We start from the raw sequence: 20557 nt of genomic DNA, 5'->3' as shown, positions 1-20557 counted from the left end.
TTTTTAATATCAACACATAAATTAGATACAATGTTAAAATAAAACTAAATGAAATTGACAATGGCTATATAATAATACACGCTGTGCATAAATAATATCTAAAAATTGATATCATTTGTCTTTTTCATTGTTTGTTAAATTTTTTCTGTAATTTTCTTTTCAATTCTTCATTTTCTGCCTGTAGTTTTTCATTTTCTTCACGAATTTGGCTAAGAGCATGCTTCGCATTATTGTCACTTGCTAAATTTACAGCAATCTTTGCTTTTAGTTTGTCAATTTGTTTTTTCAATGATTCAATTTCCGTCTTATGTTTCTCTTTTATTTGTTCCATTTCAGTCTTCTCTTTATTTAATTCTTTTTCCTTTGCTTGTATTTGTTTTCGTAAAGCTTTAATACGACTTTCAGCTAATTTTATTTCAGTTTCTTTTTCTATGAGTTTTAAATCTAACTCATTCTTGTTACCGATCTCATTTCTCAATTGTTCTTGTAAAGCTTTCTTTTCTCTTTCAAGTTGACATAATTCTTTTTCTTTTATTCCCAATTCCTTTTGAAGTTTTTCTACATCGTCTCCATATAAAACTTCCTTGGCTGCAATTTGTCCACCTTCTAAAGCCATATCTCGCAACATTGGAGCCATTCTCTCCATAGCAAGCTGAATCATTTGCTCTCCGAATTCCCTATTTAAAATTAATTTTAAGAAACATTAGTCATACCCAAGGTAATGCATATATTTTCTTTCTGTGAGATGTTGTTATATTGTGGTCTCAATAATGTTTACTCCAAATTTTTCTGACATTTAAAGTTTTACCTATATAGTCCTTGACGCTTTCAATTAAACATATATCCATGGCTTTATTAATTGATTGGAATTGGCGTTCCTGATGAAGATTTATCATGAAAAGATCTTAAAAGTCTGATTTTACTTTGTTATCAATTAATTGAAACTTTGTGGATACATCTAGTTGACAGGTAGTCTCAAAAGATATCATTAGTCAGTAGTCTAAGTCAATGCTTTGGAACCGAATTATTAATACTTGTCTTAAATCATCCTTTTATAAATTGATAAGTTTCGGTAGGTAGAGTTCTCTATTTTATAGGTACGGTAAACTCTTCAGTAATTCAACGCCTTCAGTATTCCAATTGTAATACATCCCTGCCTTCCTGGTATTGTGGGTTGAACGTTCCTGGTGACAATAAAGCTTTGAAATAGCTATTGTATCATTGGCTTCTTGTATTTGTGAATTTATATTCTCGATAAAACGTTTATAAAGAGGAAGATCCAAGGTGATATCTAGGGATTTTATTATTCATACTATTAGTTCCAATAAACTCATATAAACCGAATAGATGGAGGAACGAAATATGAAAAAAATATATGTTCTGTACCAATCGATCAAGATCCACCAATATTTTAACCATATGAGGAATGAGGTTAATGATTCTCATCTGTCATTATAAAAGAGGGACGAAAGATACCAAAGGGACAGTCAAACTCATAAATCTAAAACAAACTGACAACGCCATGGCTAAAAATGAAAAAGACAAACAGCACACACGACACAACATAGAAAACTAAAGAATAAACAACACGAACCCCACCAAAAAACTAGGGGTGATCTCAGGTGCTCCGGAAGGGTAAGTATAAGTTAGAAGTATTTTAAGCTTTTTATTTTATTTGCTACCAATGTTAACATTGTTCTGCAATTACGTTCATCAAATATAGGATAGAAGTCCAGAGTTCCAGAGATTGGAATGACGAAATAAAAAGCGTACCAGGATGACAAAATAGGGAGGTAAGAAAAAACCAATCTAAATTACCTAAGGTAAATAAAGGCAACAGTAGTATATACTGCTGTTCAAAATTCATAAATCGATTGAGAGAAAACAAATCCGGGTTACAAACTAAAACTGAGGGAAACGCATCAAATATAAGAGGTAAACAACAGAAACACTTAAGGGCAACAAAAACCAAATGACAATGTAACTAATATAAGAGGAGAACTACGAAACAACAGAAACACAACATTAAAATGTAACACACACATAAACGAACTATAATATAACAATGGCCATTTTTCTGACTTGGTACATGACATTTTAAGAAAACAATGGTGGGTGAATCTGGTTTTGTGGCATGCCAAACCGCCCGCTTTTATGACAATGTTAAATATAACATTAAAATGCCAACATTACATGACAGGACTACAATACAAATAAATGGGAGAACATATAGGACAGAGAAACACACGAATAATAGCTAACGAAAGGTACCAGTTTTAAAATTTAATACGACAGACGTGCATTTCGTCCTCACAAGACCAACCACAACCAGCGACGCCCAGATGAAAAAATGCCGAAAGCCAAAACAAGTACAAAGTTGAAGAGCACCGAGGATCAAAAGTTCCAAAAAGTTGTGACCAATACGGGTAGGGTTATCTGCCCTGGATAATAACATCCTCATTATTAGGAATAATTCATACTTTTGCAAACTGTAAATTTGATAAAATAACTATATAATAGATATATATGATAAAACCGAAGTGATTTACAAAATAAGCACAATTTGGGCTGGAATTTGATTAAAAACATAATTTAAAGATCGAGGAAGATGCAACTGAGGGCAATAAAAATAGGTTAATAAAGACACCAGAAGTATAACGCTGTTCGAAAGTCATAAATCTATTGAAAGAAAATGAATCCGAGTTGCAAACTTAAACCGAGGGAAACACATCAACTATAACCCTAACCCTAACCCAACATACACAGAAACGAACTATACGATAGCAACTGCAATTTGTTCTGACTTGGTGCAGGACATTTTAAGAAAAAATGGTGGGTTGAACCGGTTTTTGTGGTTAGCCAAAACTCTCGCTTTTAAAGAAGGACAGCAGTCCACAAAACCATACGTTGTAACGGAGAAACAACAGCTTTAATTCTTAAAGAGGGCCATAACTTCATGAACTTCTTTTCAAAAACATTAAAAAAAAAGTTATGAATGTAGAAATTGGTCCATTGAATGATAAACTTTGTTGTTTGATTCTAACGTAATAATGTTTTATTAATGATACTTCTTGCTATAGATGGGTGCAGTCCACACGTATACAAAAGTTAACCTTGAGCAGACTGCTTTCCAAATAAACTTTGACCTGTTGATACTAATGTTTATGTTTTTTTTTTTATTTAATGTTTACTTATTCAGGGTTATTACTCGTCTATATACCAGCTTAGATAAGTTTTTGGTATTACTATACATTTTCACGTCATCAATACTTTGAACCAAAATTTTATTTATTTTGTAAATGTATTTGCATTCTCAATTTTAACGGTATACATGTAATAGTAAAAGTTCAATGATAAGTTAATATTGATATTAAAAGACCTCCGAACAAAAAGGGGTGTTCAGATCCACGAGCCCGACGGGCGAGGGGATTTGAACAGCCCTTTTTGAGGAGGTCTTTTAATGTCAACATTAACTTAATCATTGAACTTTTATTGACTTACAAACCGTCAAAAATATAAGAAAAGTACATAAAAAGCACTTGCAGAAACCTTATTCTCCTGAAGTGGACGAGTCTAAAAATGTTAAACTTAAATGATAGTTAAACAGTACTCAGACTCATATATACAATCAACAGTTACCAAATTGAAATGAAAACGGACCGATTTAATGGCATTACATGATATAACTATTTATTTATGATAAAAAAAAAATTAGCATCTAAATAACACCAAATGATAGTTTTACAAAATTAGGGGTTACATTTATATTTTTTAGCCAACTTTTCAAAATAACGATTTCTTATTTAATAAATCAGGCAATCAAAAACCCCATACAGACCTCATTTATAACTGACCAATGAATATTATGCCCAACAACTTCGTGCTATATATACTTGATGTTTTTGATCTGTCAGTAATCATGAAATAGACTCGTAAAGATCAGACCTTAGAAAACAGTAAGTAAACTCTTCCAACAATTAGCTTTTTAAACAGCTTGTTTAAGAACTACTAATCAGACAGTCCTAGATGCATAAGGTCCTTCACAATATTCATCCGGTAAAATTAATGTTCCTTTTGTTTCTGATTTGGTAATTTTTCTACATTAAGATACATGCGAATGCAAAATAATTAGTTTTGTCTATTCAGTCCAATTAATTAATAGATTTTGCTTTATTTGTGTTTTTTTTTAAATAAAAACTATGCATGCAAACTTCAATGAATAAAACCGTTTTAAACTAGTGCCTCGTTCACACGTACCTTTAATTCGAATCGAATTCGCTAATCGCGTTGACACTCTTCTTTTTTAATTCGAATTGATTCGAATTGGCTAATTAGAATTAACTAATTCGCATTAGAAATACGTTTTTGTTAATCCGAATTAAAAGTTAACGTCGTTAGTACAGTAAAGCGAATTTGACGCGCATTCCAATTCGAATTAGAATTGACGTTAGGACGTTAAACGTTTCGAATGCGAATTAAACTAAAATTATAGCATTTTACAATATCTTGTTTTTGTGTGCTAAATACTAGTACTGTAACCGAGAAATTAATAAAATTGATTAATTGTTGTTTGCTTTATGCCCAGTAGCAAATATTTCATGCCTGTTAATGACTATAGCACATACATTTTTTAAAAATACAATAGGTAAGTCGTACAGTAGGAGGTCGAAAGTGAGGTTGGGGTGAAACTTTAAAATACCACTAGAAAATGAGGGTATATTGAATAAGGACAGAAATCATGACTTGAAACAGCAGGCAATATTCGGACCACTCAAATAATAGGTGTAAGAGTTTTTAATTTGATCCATAAAATCTACCCTGAAGTCGATCATCCATGTTTACGTGTAGTTTACAATATCATTTCACGCATCCAATTTAGGTTAGATACTTTTAGCTCGCTTAAGTAACCGTGAGAATTCTGTGAAACTGTATTGTGTATTGTACTTTAGTTTTGGTATGATATTCTGTACTACCGATCACTACCGCTCTCCTGGTTGGTCTCGTGTGGGGGCGTTCGCCTCGAGAGCGGGAGGTCATTAAATTTGTTCGAATCCCGAACGGGTCAAACAAAGACGTTAATTAAATTGGTGTTCTATTTCAACGCTTAACACGTGGTATCATAGAGTAAGAGCACGGACTGGCCGGCTCAGAGTCGGAAATGTGTCCGGGTCGGGTGACTTTTCTTCCTGCGAACTAATATCTTGTGAACTTACACGATAAAAAAACCAACTCAGCTTGTCAGTCTAGTAAAAAACAGGGTTAATACTCTTATTATATTTACACGTAATCGTCCTGAATATTAATTTTATCGCCGCTGGTCGTCATCCATTATCATTATTTATTTTACCGTTTTATTATACAGTGAAGTGTTTTTCTTTTACTGGTATATATTAAAACTTCTTAAATTTTCACCAATCAAAATTAAAAAATGGCAGGTGAAATTTTTCAAACACAATTATGATTGTTTGGATTATTATCTTTGACGGTAAATAATATTAAATCAAATGTGCCTTTTCGGACATATAATATTTGACGGAAAATATTATTGAATTAACTCCGTATAACTATTATTAACGAGTCATGGGTCGGTTTTGAGCTTATTATTCTGTATACGGAATGTTTTATATAAAAAAAAGACCGAATGTTGACTCTAAATATTTGTATTTATCTGTATCTTTGGGTTGCTGTCGCATTAATGTATACCTTAATCTCCTTTTATTCAAAACCAAGATTCGCTTGGGTATAGGAATATTGACATCTCTAGACCTCTCCCGTCACACAGTATACCCTTGCTAAATGGGTGCGTTCGTTTGGCTTATTGGTTATATAAATACGCAGCTTTGTCCGATCAAAATATAATAGGAATGTATATCAGATGCCTGGTGCAGTGAGAATTCCACGCTATCTTTACCTTAAAAAAACATTAGAGGGAAAGACGATCTACGCACGAGTTGAATGATTGAAATGTGTAAACAACAAGAAAGGTCAGCTTAATCTTTTTAAATAAGTCGCATGGCTGATTTTAACAACATTTTTTGTGTCTTTTGCTAGAACAATAGTAGATGAAAAAAATATATATATAACAAAACCGATCAGCAAGACAATGTAAAAAAAAAATGAAACGCTCAAAATAAGTTGAATCTTTTTATAAATTGTTGTCAACCTTATTTTATCATTTGTTTTTTGTTTTTTGTTTTTTTTTTTTTTTTTGTTGCTTTTATGATATAAATAAACTTGAAACAGAAAATGTTGTCACCTAGACGAGACAGGCGTCATTTTACGCTTCAATATATGAGTTATTGCCACTCAATGAAGATTGTTTTTCTGTTCTAGTCCCTCCCCTATTAGTTTTGCTGGAAATTATACAATGTAACCCCTGATATGTACTACGACAACGTTTTTTTAATATTAAAAAAAATTATATTAAATGCAAAGAGAAAAGTGGTGGATGAAATGTTAAGATTTACGCATAAAAATTCAAATGTAAATAAAAATGAAATACTTGTATATAAAAATTGGAAAAATGTTTGAGACTATAATCAACTGAGGACAAATGATTATAAATCACTAAATAAAGCTGATTATTTTATTGCTCCTTTGTGTCCAGTGGCAAATATGTCATGCATATTCACGACTAGATCCAAAGTTGATCAATTTGAAGCAAATGTTTACAAATTTAGAGTGGCACTTTTTACAATAAGGCAGAGCGTTCGCTAGAGGTAAAACGTATCCCGTAATAGAATAGATTTGAACCATAATGATCGAACTCGTAAGTTAAGCCCTCCTTTTCTCTTTTTTCTCCACAATAGACGAATGCCATAAACAAAACGTCATGAATTTACAATCAATAACGGCCACTATAAGTAAATTAGATATGGACTTGGTATAAATTAATTCCTATTGCAGCCAATATATCCCGGTTTTATTCATTTGATATTCAAGGTATTTTGCTGGGTGCTTTTTCCAAATCCTATTTGGGACCCCCTGATTTTAAGAGGGCGTATCTAATTAGTCATGCCCGATTAACTTTAATTGAATTGAACCTCAACTTAAAGACCTACATCGGGTAAATAAGTTCGAGGTACAATAAGTAGACAATAGAAATCCTTTGTGAAATAAGATCGTCCCAGGTATCTTAGAAAATAAATTTCCGTTGAATAACAATGAAAAATGCTAGAGCAGGTTTGTAAGTACCTTTAATCCTGGTATCTATGATGAGTTTATTTACAACAAAATCATTTTTATTTCCCTGTGTATATTTTTGTATTTGGCGGCTTTTTGTTCAAGGTTATTGTTTTTTTTTTTCAAATTGTTTAATATCTCACAGCGGTATATTACTGTTACCTCTATTTTTTCACCCCATATTTTATTTTATTGAATTTGTACTTACATTGTAGCATAGATCAAATTTATTTGTTCGGTGTATGTTCACTTGTGTTAATATGTCTTTTGATTGGGTAAGTTATTTCAATCGATGTTTTATAGTGTGTCTTTCTATGTTGTGATGTTACACTATTTTTCTGATAAGGGCGAATGTTGGTACCTATTTAAACGTTTAAAGCCGCTGCATTTGTATGCTCCTGACCTAAGTCAGGAATCTAATGTTTAATAGAATAGTTGCCGTTTGTTGATGTGGGTCATAGTGATTCTCGTTTTTTATACAGATTATACAGTTGGTTTTCCCGTTTGACTGGTTTAACACTAGTCACTTTTCCCTTTATAGCTTGCTGTTCGGTCAAGGCTCCATGTTAAAGACCATACTGTGACCTATAATAGTTTGCTTTTACGAATTGTGACTTGGATTGAGAGTTCCCTCATTGGCACTCATACCACATCTTCTTATATCTAATTAAGATTTGGTTTGCCGGTATGCAAATTAACTGAATCGGTTGTAAACCAGAACTAGGTCTACTTTTGTAGGACTGATACGACATAATAGTTTAGCTTTTTAAATCGTACATTTTTACAAATGTGTTTCATGGGGTTAAATATTTTGAGTTATCTTACCTTTTTACTGTTTTACGGAAGCTTTCAACAAAGTCAGATCCATTTTCTACATGTTCAACTGCAAGGTATAAATGATTTATATTTTATGATTTCATAATTGACGATATCGACTTTTAGGTATGAAATAGAAATATCACAAAAGATATTACCAAAATCAAAGTAAAACAAATGAGGATTCAAATGAAAATATAGATATACGAACACGGGTGGTTGGATTAATTTCTGAAACATTATCTTTACAAGGTAATCATCAAGAACTGTTATTTCAAATAGATCATTTTTAAAGCAGCACTTTTACTCTTTAAGGTACAACAAATGGAAGTTTTTAACGACCTTGACTGGCTATACAGCCCTTGCACGGTCGGTTTAAGGTACATTCATGGTATACTGCCATCTTGGATTGTACAATTACAGTAAAAAATCGGTCTAGTTATTTGCCCAAATCAGCAAATTTAGAAACAGATTTGCAATTCAATGGTTAGACTGTTAATTAATATATTGAAACTTGTTAATTTGATATATTACGCAAAATATTTTAACAAATATCAAACTTTTGGTTTTTAAAACCATTTTTTTTTTCAAATAAGCCATTTAAGGGGAGATAACTCTTTAAGTACAAAATTTATACTGGGCTTATAGGGAAATTTTTAATTTTTACTTGTTGCCAGAAAACAAGTTCGGTGACACCATCTTTTCTTTTTATTTTCTTAAAACATATTATGAAACCTTTCTTCTCACAAATATTTCAAAATTCTATCTCATAGATTTTTTTTATGCACTCTTATGTGCTTTTTCATGAACAAACTAACCAAATTTAGGCAATTTTTAACGACTCATAGCTTGAAAAATAGCACGTTGACCCACACTTTTTATTATATTTTTTAAAAAAGCATAGTAAAATCTTCATTTTAGCAAAATATTAGAAAATTCTGTCTCAAAAAACATTTACTTATGATCTACCTTATGTTGATTGAAAAAAAAACAATACGATTGAAACTGCATACACTATTTGGTCCACTTCTTCTTTGACATCTAATGTCACGCCTCCGTTTGATTGTACTGCACAATTTTCTTTGTATAATTACTTATGTGATTGTTACCCCCTTATAACAAAGAAGAAAATTTTTTAAAACGTAGTCCCATGAGTTTTCCAAGTCATGAACTTGAAGTCATCCCTTCGTAAGATTTATGGACGGCATCATGAGTTGACCGTTATTGAATATCTGTTTCACTGATGATAAATGATATGTTCGTAATGTCTACGATAGGTACAATCTCGTACCCTTTTCCCGAATTTGACCTACCGAATTAGATTATTTACCGAGTTTGTAATAACACGAGCACCACGATGGGACCACATGTGAAGCATGAAGGATTTGCTTACTTTTCCCGAGAACCTGAGATAATTCCCAGTTTTGGATGGGGTTCGTGTTGCTCAGTGTTAAGTTTCTAACTTGTGTTTTGTGTACATTTGCTTGTCTACTGGTCTTTTTCTCTTTTAGCAATAGATTTGTCTGTTTATTTTCAATAAATGAGTTTGAATTTCCCTCTGGTATCTTTCGCCCCTATTTTAAAGTGTGTGCGGTATTCGCAGCCAAGTACTATTTTATTTCTAAATTTTTTGTTCCATGTTAAGCGTTTGCGTAAACATCAAATTTCAACCTTTGACATCGTCTTTCGAAATTTGAGCAAAACAGATTTGATAAGAATTTATAGGGGACAAGGGTTTTCCATTCAGTTGTCAATCTCATGATTTTGGTATGCATGTATGTTATAGATCGATATGCAAACATTCAAAAATTAATTTCATAGCAAAAACAATATAGATTTAAAAATAAGCTTGATGAGGTTCAAATTTTTTTTAACATCTTAAACATTTTTAAAAACTAAAACTTAAGCAACAAAATAAAACAATTGGATATTTTTTCTTAACCACCATGAATGGTTTGAATTACGAAGCTTAAAATTAGATGTCAACACTATATATACATTGTAAAAAGTATATTTTTCACATACAAAAGTATGATAAATTTGCTGACCTATATTCAAGTTTGAATGTTCTGATTGAATTTTCCGTTTTCAAAGTGTGTCTGAGTATTATATGTATGTGTAACTGTAACTTTTTTAAGAGAGTGAAAACTAAAATGTAATTCCTTAAATGTTTCCAATTGTCGCTTTATGTTATTTTTCCAAATGTTTAAAAAGTTATACAACGTGACCCATCTGATTCCAAATTCAATGCAAAAAAACAGCAGATAACTCTTAATATATATATATATATAAAAATAAACAAACATTTGTCACCCATTTCATTCAACAACGATACCCATACAACTTTTTTTCTATAACTCATGGCATTGGTTTAGATGATTGGTAAACATCTGTATACTGACAGACGGGATTTAACAGTTTAAACATCATCACCAACTAAAATCTGTCTTATGGTACTTTTTGTTTTGCCTTTTCACTTTCACTCTGTCATTTGGTAACTTGCGCAACATCTAATATAAGTATCGTGGTTGCATGGTCCGATCTAATATCTAGTTTTTCTTATGTTAGCACTAATGAAGACAACCTCGTAGCATGGGGTTTCGTGCTGTGCAGATGGTATTGTGTTGAATTTCCATTTAAAAAGGTTGCATTTTGTGGCCCTTTATAGCTTGATGTTCGGTGTGCGCCTAGGCTCCGTGTTGAAGACCGTATCTTCACCTATAATGGTTTACTTTATACATTGTTACTTGGATGGAGAGTTGTCTCATTTACACTCATACCACATCTCCCTATGTCTGTATAGTACGAATTTATACGACGTACGAAAACATGATCTGACCATACTATCAAACCTTTACATTTTTCTTTGACATTATTTTTATATCGCGTTATCTTATCCTGCCAATCAGAGTAATTTACACTAACCACCTGATTTTACTTGATCGAGAAGCATGAAATGATTACCACTATTTGGAGATTTCTGGAAGATGCATGCTTTGTTATAATTAGATTAACTTCAAAACTTTTATAATATAAAATTTTAGACAACAACTACTCATCTTACCCGATTCTTCAACCTTTGGCTTTCCCTTTTTATCCATTTTTTTATTATCAGTCATGATGTAACGCAAGTGTTTACAAATATTAATCTTTAAGTACAGATAAAACTTTATACCGGCCGCGATCCGTTATATAGACAAATATATATAAACGACAGAAGAAATAAGAATTGATGAACACTTAGATAACATGGCATTCTTCCGAACACATAACGTTATTCAATAATTTTAAAGTAACAAGACAATTGTGATGCTTTAATTAGTACACACTGTATAGTAATTTGTAATTTAAACATAGTAAGGTCATTTATCTTAACAAAGGATCATCCGCCGATCTTTTCATCCTACTATAAAGGCCAGTCTGTTATCTGCCAATACGTCGGTGTAAATGGGATGACTGACAATGTTGTTGTATTTCAAATAAAGGATACAACTTTAAAATGTTTAAATGGGAAAAATATCTGAAGTGATGTTTTTTTAAATGTTATGAACGATGACTGAAATCATGCTACAGTAATTTGATATTTTTTACATGACTTTTTCAACTCAAATTGGGTTTTTTATTAGAAAATAGAAATTAAGTAACAGCCATTATTTTGATTTCAACTGGGCTGAAATGTTGTATATATTTTTTAATTAAATGTCGTTTAATACCTTGCCATGAGCACGTTTCAAGCTTATAACCTCAGTGTTGACAGACTTGTAATCATTAAATATCCATATGCCACCTAGTCTTTATCTGAAAAAATATATCGCTGTTTCAGCGTAGACGAATTGCATTGTTAATCACAATGTACGGGAATACATATTTCTACAAAATCATGTTTGAAATTTTTGTTTTTCGCATAAAATCGCATGTAGGAACTGACTTGGATTGTCTCAAACTAATATCAAAATGGGTATTGAAAAAGTAAAACAAAAATATTTAACTCCCAAGCAAATTCAAAAAATGGAATTCATACTGAATTTTATCAACTCCCATATAGGGGATAACGTTTTTAATGTATAAATGTATATTTTTGTTTCAGTTACAACACATTTATCTGCACTTAGAACATATACATGTATCAAGGGTTGAATTTTTGTCTTTTAAAAAAATTACGTATTTGATTAATCTAAAATAGTTGAAATAGCTCCTATTGCATGCTTTTGTGCTGGTCCAAAATATGAATATCGTCATTTCTTTTTGTTACTCATACGGATATGTTTGTTATTTTTAAAATTTAGTTCTACAAGAATATAGACAAATTGTTCATATGTTATCACGTGTATATTAAATAAAGGCAACAGTAGTATACTGTATATATTGTTTGATTATATTGTGACTACATTTTATTTTATAAGTGTTCTATTTGTTTTGTTTAGCATAACTGTCTTTTGGGCGTATCCACTACATTTCATTTGAAACAAATTAGAATTTAATGTTGATAAGCTATTTTCTTATATTCATTGATGACACACTATCTGATATCTTAATGTGTGTAGCATGAAATTTGCTCTGAAAATGCAGGTCATTCTGCATAGAAGCTCTTAAAAATCTGCCTGTTCTAATTTGATTTGCATTTTTTCCAAATTCAAGATTATTTGACTCCTGAACGTTATACTAAAATAATGACTGACATAATATATTATTCATTAAGAAATTTGACAAAGAAAACATATATTTCTATCATTTAGTTACAATATATATAGGTAATATGGGTGCGTAGGTTAGTTTTTTTAAAATAATTCTACCAAATATTGCTTTGATTGGTTCTAGACATAAAAGAAATTTTGTAAACTGTCACCAAAGAAGAGAGAATTCTCATGCCAACAATAATATTTCAAGATTGTTATTTTCTTCTGATTCCATAGGAATTGTACTTAACGTTGTGATTTTTTAAACAAAGGGTGCAGTGCAACACCAATGACAAAGGCATACTAACAAATAATTTTTATGGTACTCTTTATAGGAGTTGGCTACATTTTTGTCATACAAGTACACACAGAATAGTGGTAGCAAAGATTTGTTCGTTCTCTTGTCATAGACTCAATGAATGATACTGACTGATACGAAATTCCACTACTATATAAGCTGCAAAGCAAAATTAGTAGAAGAAAAATATACCTGGAAGTCTTATGGTTAGTATTTCATTAGCTATATTTTACTATTTCAATTTGTCTATGTAAAAGATAAAAAGTGTCGGACGCATTATTTACTTCTTTTTCATGCGTTCTTTTTTCAGTTGGTCTTCTAAGTTTTCGATCTGCTCTCTTAGTTCTGGCAGCTTGTCGCGTGCTATATTTTCAGATGACGCTTTCACCTGAAGTTGTCCTTTCACTTTGTTATATTTAGTTTTTAAATCGTCTATTTCTGCTTGCATTGCTTTAACTTTTTCTTCGTGTATTTGTTGTTCATCGCTGTGTTCCTTTTGAAGCTTTTGCAGTCGCCTTCGTAGCTGCTTCAGTTGCATTTCTTTAAGCTCAATTTCTTTTTCTGTATCTTTTATCTGCTTCTTTAACTCTGAATTGTTCCCCTTTTGTTTACGAACATCATTTTGTAATCTTTTTAACCTACTATGCAGCTTATCTAATTCGTCTTCCTGTTTGTCTAGTTGTTCTTGCAGATCATTAGCATTATCACCGCATAAGGCCATCTGGACGGCATCAATTGCAAATTTCTGGAACTCGCATCTTAATTCTTTGACGGCTGAATTGATCAAAATTTTACCAAACTCACTGAAAAATAATCCAGAATTGCAATTTACACAAGGCCTGACAAAATTGATAAGCAAACTTTCTTTATAAGATTGCATGTCAAGGGTAAGTTTATTGACAATAGTTTAAGCATATTTTTATTTAATCTTAGTAGAAGTGTGTTTCCTATCAAAACATGATTTGCTGTACATATTTAAATGCTTAAGTTTTTTTTATATCATTCGGTTACGTTAACATCTGTGTTATACGTCTTGGGGTGGGTTTTTTTAACCATCCGGGAACACGTGCTTTCGTTATCAAATATATATTTATTCAAATTCCCACTTATTGGAAACATTTACGGTTTGGCTGTTCTTACTAATTCCCGCGTCACACTGTCCCGATTTTAATATACGATGGACACCCGAATGCGAAAATTGTAAGTTCGTATCTCGTTAAAATACCAAAAAGTGACCGAAGCAAGTACGATGAATAACGAAGTCTATGCGATGGTGCCGAAATTATAAACGATAGCAAAAGATAGACATACAAAGGTTAACCGAAGACGGGTATTTAAACTTCATATCTACACGATGGATCAAGAAGGCTACACGATGGATTACGATGATGGCGCGATGGCCATACGATGTCTAAAAGACGTCGTGTACAGCTTACGATGCATTTAAATTATTTGATCAATATTGAATATACATTATATTGTACATTTAATTTCTGGTTTAATCATAAGACGGAAGACCGTGGGCTTGAAGGGTAAAACTTGACTCTGAGTCTCGGCATATAATGCCACCAAAATATGGACTTGTTTTTCTCTTTGAAATAGCATAATACACAGGAAATTGGTTGCTCATTTTTTTACCTGCTGGTTCTAAAGACAATATTAAAGGGTTTTCCAGTTACTGAATGTTTTGGTTGATTTCTAAAAAAATAGTTTATGTATCAAATATGCATATTCAATTTACCATTTGTGTCATATACAAATATAGTGTCCATATTTGTCCCCAATATGTTACATACGAGGGGATGACACGCTCGGCATTGCCTTGTTTGAAATGTAAAATGTGTGCACTAGTCTGAATAATCACCCATAATTACACCCATGTTCAGAATAATGAAGAAAAAGTTGGTTTCCCTATATACGTGTACCTGCAGTGTTGGTGTACGAGGCGCGTTTATGATTTTCATTATGTTACTTGATATGAAAAATTGACAAAATATAATATTTTACTTGTAAAGTAAATCCTGAGCCAGAAATAGCTGCTCTTCTTGTTCCATTTGAATTAATAGAAAAAACAATGTCGCCTTTCTTGTTCTCATAGAATCATATGATATGAGCTCCATGTTTTGTGAACGTCTTTCTTAACTGTCGTATTAGACTGACCAGTGCATATCGCGCATGGCACTTTAAATGTATTTTAGCGCGAAAATAACTTACATTTAGCTGGATTTATTGCCGTCGTAGTTCCATCTTGTCGCCCTCGTACTTTTATTACGATGGTGAAGATGGTGATACGAACTCAATACGAACCCTCAACATCGGACGCACCTTCGGGGATTTTTTAACATGTTAAAAAATTTAGAACCCTTCCCGAAGTTGTCCCCGAAGGCTAGAAAAAGTGGCAGATGGTTCTACGGTGGTTAAAGATGGCACTACGAATAGCCCGATCTGGATACGATCAGTCCCGATTTTGAAAATTTCCATAATCGTGTTGCCATCGGCGTAAAAATCGGGACAGTGTGACGCGGGCATTAAGGGTATTATCCACTAAGTAGCCAGTGCCTCGGTATTGGAATTTTTAAATTGGTAAAAGCGGTGTAATTTTACTTTGTAAAACGTTATTATAGAAACCAAGGTTACAACACACTCAATCGAAGTTGACAACAGACGATATGGCTGTCTATATGACATTTTCTGTTTAAAAGAGTATTTGTTGTTTTCATAGTCATGTCGACCTTCAGCGGGGGGGTGGGGGGTGGGGGGGGGTATTCAGATGTTTTGTACTCGTGCACCATAACCAGTAATTTAACTGCTTTATTTTTGTAAGTCATGCAAATTGCAATATTAAACTTTCCATATACTTTTATGTATTTTTTGCACTTCAAATATTTTTCCAAAGAACGGACCATGGATAACTAGAAGTATTTCAGCGGTCTGTCGATATAACAGTTAATTAAAATTAGTGAAATAACTAAATAAATATTAACAGGAAGAAATATGTTGAGGTTTTTCGAATTCAAAAATGATATAAGAAACAAAATTCAATCAAAGTTGTTGATGTAATGATGCGTGGGATATAGGGAGATGCATTTTCCTGTTGAACACGCATTATCTCGTTTATTTATTTTTCATACTGAAAATTGAAACAGGTAAGGCATTTATACCAAAATGTATTTCGACCTATCACACTATATGATCTCTGATGTTTTCCTTTTCAATACAAGGTTTTTACAATATCTATGAACAAGATGCATGAGCAGGCTCATCACGACGAGTGCCATATGTGGAGCAGAATCTGCTTTGTCGTTCACAAATTCAAGTATGCTCGTATTATTAAACTTGAAACTGTGCATTTTTGATGGGATAAAAAATTGTTTAGCTATCTTTCAATTTCAAAATTTCCGAATAATGTTAATTCCACTATTAAATTAGATACAATTATATACGCTTATGGATGTTTTCAAACAATTAACACACTAAGAAGATGTGGTATGATTTCCAATAGAGCATATCTCCATCAGAAACCAAATGTCGAAGCTGTAAGCAGTTATAGATCATCGTACGACCTTTAACAAGTAGCAAATAAAAAATTAAAACGAGGAACTAACTGCTTTATTTTCTATACTATATATTTTCTGATATCTTGTTTAATGCTAATTACAATTTGAGTCTCTGAATAACTTCAAAATGCACAGGAAGGACTGATCTTGTTATACGCCTTACAGTTGTTTTTATTATTATCATTAATATCATGCAAATTGAGTTTTTCGCTTTTCTTTTGAGATAATTGATATACATATATACATTGTGATCAACAACAAAATATAAAATAAGTCAAGCAATTATTTCTGCATTAAAGACTAAAAAGTTTACTTACTCCATTTTCTCAATTTCCGAAGCAGATATCCCAATTGGCATTCTTTCAATATCAGAACTACTGTGTATATCTGTTAATATAATTGAGACAAGAATTTTTTATTACAAATACAAATTATAGAACACCATTTATTCTGTCGTGTAATAAAGAAATTTCCGTTTTAAGTTTCACTTAAGGTTCTGTAGTTTTCTTGCTTTACTTTTTTTCTTTTGTCTCTTTTACCTTTATGCAACCGACTTTCAAAACATACTGATACCATCTTGATGACTATATTATAATTTCCTGTTGCATCATAGACCAAAAAACAGCATTAAAAACAAAAAGAAAAATTGACAACTTTTATCATAATTCTGCGAAAATAAACAGTCTTTGTTTCTTCCAATTTTTGCGCCATTTACTAACACAATATAGGTCCATATGATGCTAGAACAATTGAAAATAAAGAGAATTTTGAATTTTTACTTTTCCCAACGCATTGCCTAGTAACATTGAAATCAAATGCTATGTAACGATATACAGTTCCTGCTCCGATAGTGACATCCATTGTGATTATAATGTCAAATCTGGTAATTTCATCAACAAAGAAAGGATGATTTTGATGAAAGCTACAAGTATAAGAACGTCTTAGAACATATCAATAGTTATCAGTGGCATAGCTATTCCGAGAAAGTCAACCAATCCAGGATTACTACCAAAACCTTTAAAAAGTGACGGCTTAATGTTGACCTTTAAGAACCCATTGCTTAATAGCTTTCATGTAAGCAGCAATATTCTGTAATGAAAAGTGTGGTAGAAAAATTGAAAATTTAAAATAATGAAACTATTGATATTTTAAAAAGAAAAGTCATAGAGGAATATAGAATCGATCAATATCAAAATCAAACTTTTGCAATATTCAACATGCCATTCGTAGAAGTTTTTAAGATTTTTCCAAATGAATATATGACATTTGATCACCAGGAAACTAAAGTTTCAACTACGGTTTAAAAATTATTGTCAACATAAAATTACATAAAAACTTTTATAATCTCTTACCATCTTCATCTTGACTCACGCTTTTTTCTGACGACCTCCGTCTAGCCATTTTGCAGTGAGACTAAATGGAGAATTCACAGTATTTTCGTGGAAAGAGTTATTCATTTACAAACAATAATGCTACATTTACGCTAAACTTGTGAACGATTTATGACAATGATATATGTATATATAAATATAGAATATACAAGATATAAGTATAAAAGAATATTGTTGATACATAAATATTTATTGTCCAAAAACAAAACATGACTTTAAATGTGTTACAAAAGATTTGGGTTAACAAATATAACATCAGTATCCAATCTACTTCGATCTTTTACGTAGCCCAATCAACATTTGTACAATAAAAATCTTATAAATAACATTATGTAATATAGGTCTTCCCAATATCTCTTCTTTGTTGTGGCTTCGGATGCAAAATTGTATGTAAAGTGTTATATAATTTTACTCCCACTGAGTCGATACCGCTGATGATAGGAATTTAGTCCCTGAAGCATTATCATCTCAGAGGTCGGTGTTCAGGAACTTATATGATTTAAAACATACGTTAGCAATTACATTTTTTTTTTTTGAAAAATTATACCCTTTTGTGTTTCTTTTATACATAATGACATGGCTCTTTTTTAGAAGAAATACACAATAAGCATTTAGACAGGCGACAAGAATGAAAGGTAAACTTCTAACTTACATTCTACAGAGGATGCCTACAGAACTATGGACTATACTATTTTCATACTGTGAACGACAAAATTATATCTCTACCTGTGTGACGTTTACTGGGCGCCACCGATGAGTCTTATGTAGACGAAATGAGTGTCTAACGTATTAAATATTAATCCTGATACTTTTGATAACTATTGATACCTGTGCCGATAAGAATATCATTGAAAAGATATTCACTTTAAACTTGCAGTTTTTTTTTAAAGTATTAAAGCAAAAAAACAGATATGTCTTTACCTATGCATAAATTGCCATAGACATTCCGAGAAGCCTTATCACGAACTATTTTGAAATTAATTGCTTTGATGACTTGGGTTATCTCTCTTTTTGCTCACTGGGCATAAGTCCATTTTTAAAAATTAAAATGAATATTTTGATATTTAGAAATATATGTGGCTGGCTGACAACAACCTTTTAAATTATAGAAAATTCTTACATGTTGTAAAGACTAAATAAAATTTCCAAATGTAACTCCAATTTGGATCACTTGTAACCATTTCAAACTAAATTATTCACTTTTATGTGTTGCACGACTTGGTTCTGGTGTTCATGCAGTTTTAGTATAGCATGATAGCATGTTTTAAAATTGATAACGTACAATTCAAACCGTATGGCTTCCTCTTTTTTATCAACCACCCTCTTCCAATCTCAATCAGTACACAGGTATAACGTATATCATTATATGTACTTTTTGCTCCTCCGCTTAGCAAGAATAAATTCCCGTTTGAAAAGAATACAAATGTAAATATGTTTTAATTCACTGATGACAAAATCTATATTTGTGCCAAGGTAAATAAAAGCAACAGCAGTTACCGCTGTTCGAAATTCATAAACGATAGATGAAACAAATCCGGATTTCAAACTAAATCTGAGGGAAACACATAAATATGAGAGGAAAACAACGAAACGACAGAAACACTAAAGTGCAACAAAAAAACAAACGACAATGCAACATATACAATCAAAGATCTTAATTACAACATGCCAGTTTTCCTTTTACGTGAAACTGTGTTAAACAAATAAATCCTGTGCATATAGTTGCTTTAAACTAAAATCATATAATTAAATAGATAAGTAATCGTCTTTACTTTTACATACAAAGAGAAAATAAGAAATAGAACGAAAACTACAAACGATACGACATAAAACAATATCCAATCATATTAACAAATAAAAATTAAATCACAATATACTGAATTCCAAGGAAAATTCAAATCGGAAAGTTCTTAATCAAATTGCAAATTCATAACTTAATAATAAAACATCATGAATATATACATGAATGTTGGATGTACAAATACCGAGTCACGTCTTATACCAATGCGTATCCACACTCAGAAAAACAGCCATAGTCTGGATTATAACACGTTCGGTACTTTAAAGACCAGACGACGTAGATGATGCACTACAATCTGAAACGTGGTAATTATGTCCTTAGTTAGTTTTGACACAGACACATCGATCGTATCGGTCGACCAATTTGTGATGGTGTCCATATAATTTACGGAGTGTCATTTTTTTATATTTCTCATAACTTTGTTGGAGCAGTTTCTGCGTAAGGAGCACACTCCTGTATATGAAGTATGTAAAGTGTGAACATGTACGAGCATGTCGTATCTACTGAGATAGGTAAACACCATACGATTGGGCATTGAGTATGTTACTGCTGAGAAATGGGAAATTGATAATTAGGAACTTGAAATTGTTCAGTTTGTCATAGATTTTAGTGTAAAGTCGTCATAACACAGAAGACAAATCATCTCGACAATCTTCAAATCTTTCTGAAACAAATTTGTTTTATACTACCAACCAAAGTATTCAATTTATACAGTGACATACAGCTTTTCATATTAGTCAGAATGTTGCACTGATCTCAATCGAAGAATATTCCTTTTCTGCCTGTATGTGTATCATATCTATTTCTGTTGAATATGTTTAATAAAAAAATGTTCT

The 20557-nt window shown here is 31.8% G+C and overlaps 2 protein-coding genes across 2 annotated transcripts; both read right to left on the bottom strand.

The window, feature by feature from the left end:
* Positions 1-64: 64 nt before the first annotated feature.
* On the bottom strand, positions 65-11192 carry LOC143043111 (uncharacterized). The gene is made up of 3 exons (XM_076215591.1): positions 11063-11192; positions 8008-8065; positions 65-677 (listed from the first exon to the last, which is right to left on the bottom strand). The coding sequence occupies exons 1-3, from the start codon at positions 11115-11117 to the stop codon at positions 125-127; spliced, it is 666 nt and encodes a 221-aa protein (XP_076071706.1). The 5' UTR covers positions 11118-11192; the 3' UTR covers positions 65-124.
* A 1411-nt stretch (positions 11193-12603) lies between these two features.
* On the bottom strand, positions 12604-18012 carry LOC143042994 (uncharacterized). The gene is made up of 3 exons (XM_076215527.1): positions 17882-18012; positions 16847-16916; positions 12604-13775 (listed from the first exon to the last, which is right to left on the bottom strand). The coding sequence occupies exons 1-3, from the start codon at positions 17928-17930 to the stop codon at positions 13253-13255; spliced, it is 642 nt and encodes a 213-aa protein (XP_076071642.1). The 5' UTR covers positions 17931-18012; the 3' UTR covers positions 12604-13252.
* Positions 18013-20557: the final 2545 nt, after the last annotated feature.

Source organism: Mytilus galloprovincialis, chromosome 1 (genome assembly GCF_965363235.1).
Source record: "Mytilus galloprovincialis chromosome 1, xbMytGall1.hap1.1, whole genome shotgun sequence".
Lineage (NCBI taxonomy): Eukaryota > Metazoa > Mollusca > Bivalvia > Mytilida > Mytilidae > Mytilus > Mytilus galloprovincialis.
This window is presented reverse-complemented; position numbering and strand designations above follow the sequence as displayed.

Coding starts and splice junctions, on each gene's coding strand:
- LOC143043111 (XM_076215591.1), bottom strand. CDS start 11,117: ATGACTGATAATAAAAAAATGGATAAAAAGGGAAAGCCAAAGGTTGAA. Junction 8,066..11,062: donor GCCAAAGGTTGAAGAATCGG/GTAAGATGAGTA, acceptor TATACCTTGCAG/TTGAACATGTAGAAAATGGA. Junction 678..8,007: donor TTCCGTAAAACAGTAAAAAG/GTAAGATAACTC, acceptor AATTTTAAATAG/GGAATTCGGAGAGCAAATGA.
- LOC143042994 (XM_076215527.1), bottom strand. CDS start 17,930: ATGGCTAGACGGAGGTCGTCAGAAAAAAGCGTGAGTCAAGATGAAGAT. Junction 16,917..17,881: donor CGTGAGTCAAGATGAAGATG/GTAAGAGATTAT, acceptor TTATATTAACAG/ATATACACAGTAGTTCTGAT. Junction 13,776..16,846: donor TCGGAAATTGAGAAAATGGA/GTAAGTAAACTT, acceptor ATTATTTTTCAG/TGAGTTTGGTAAAATTTTGA.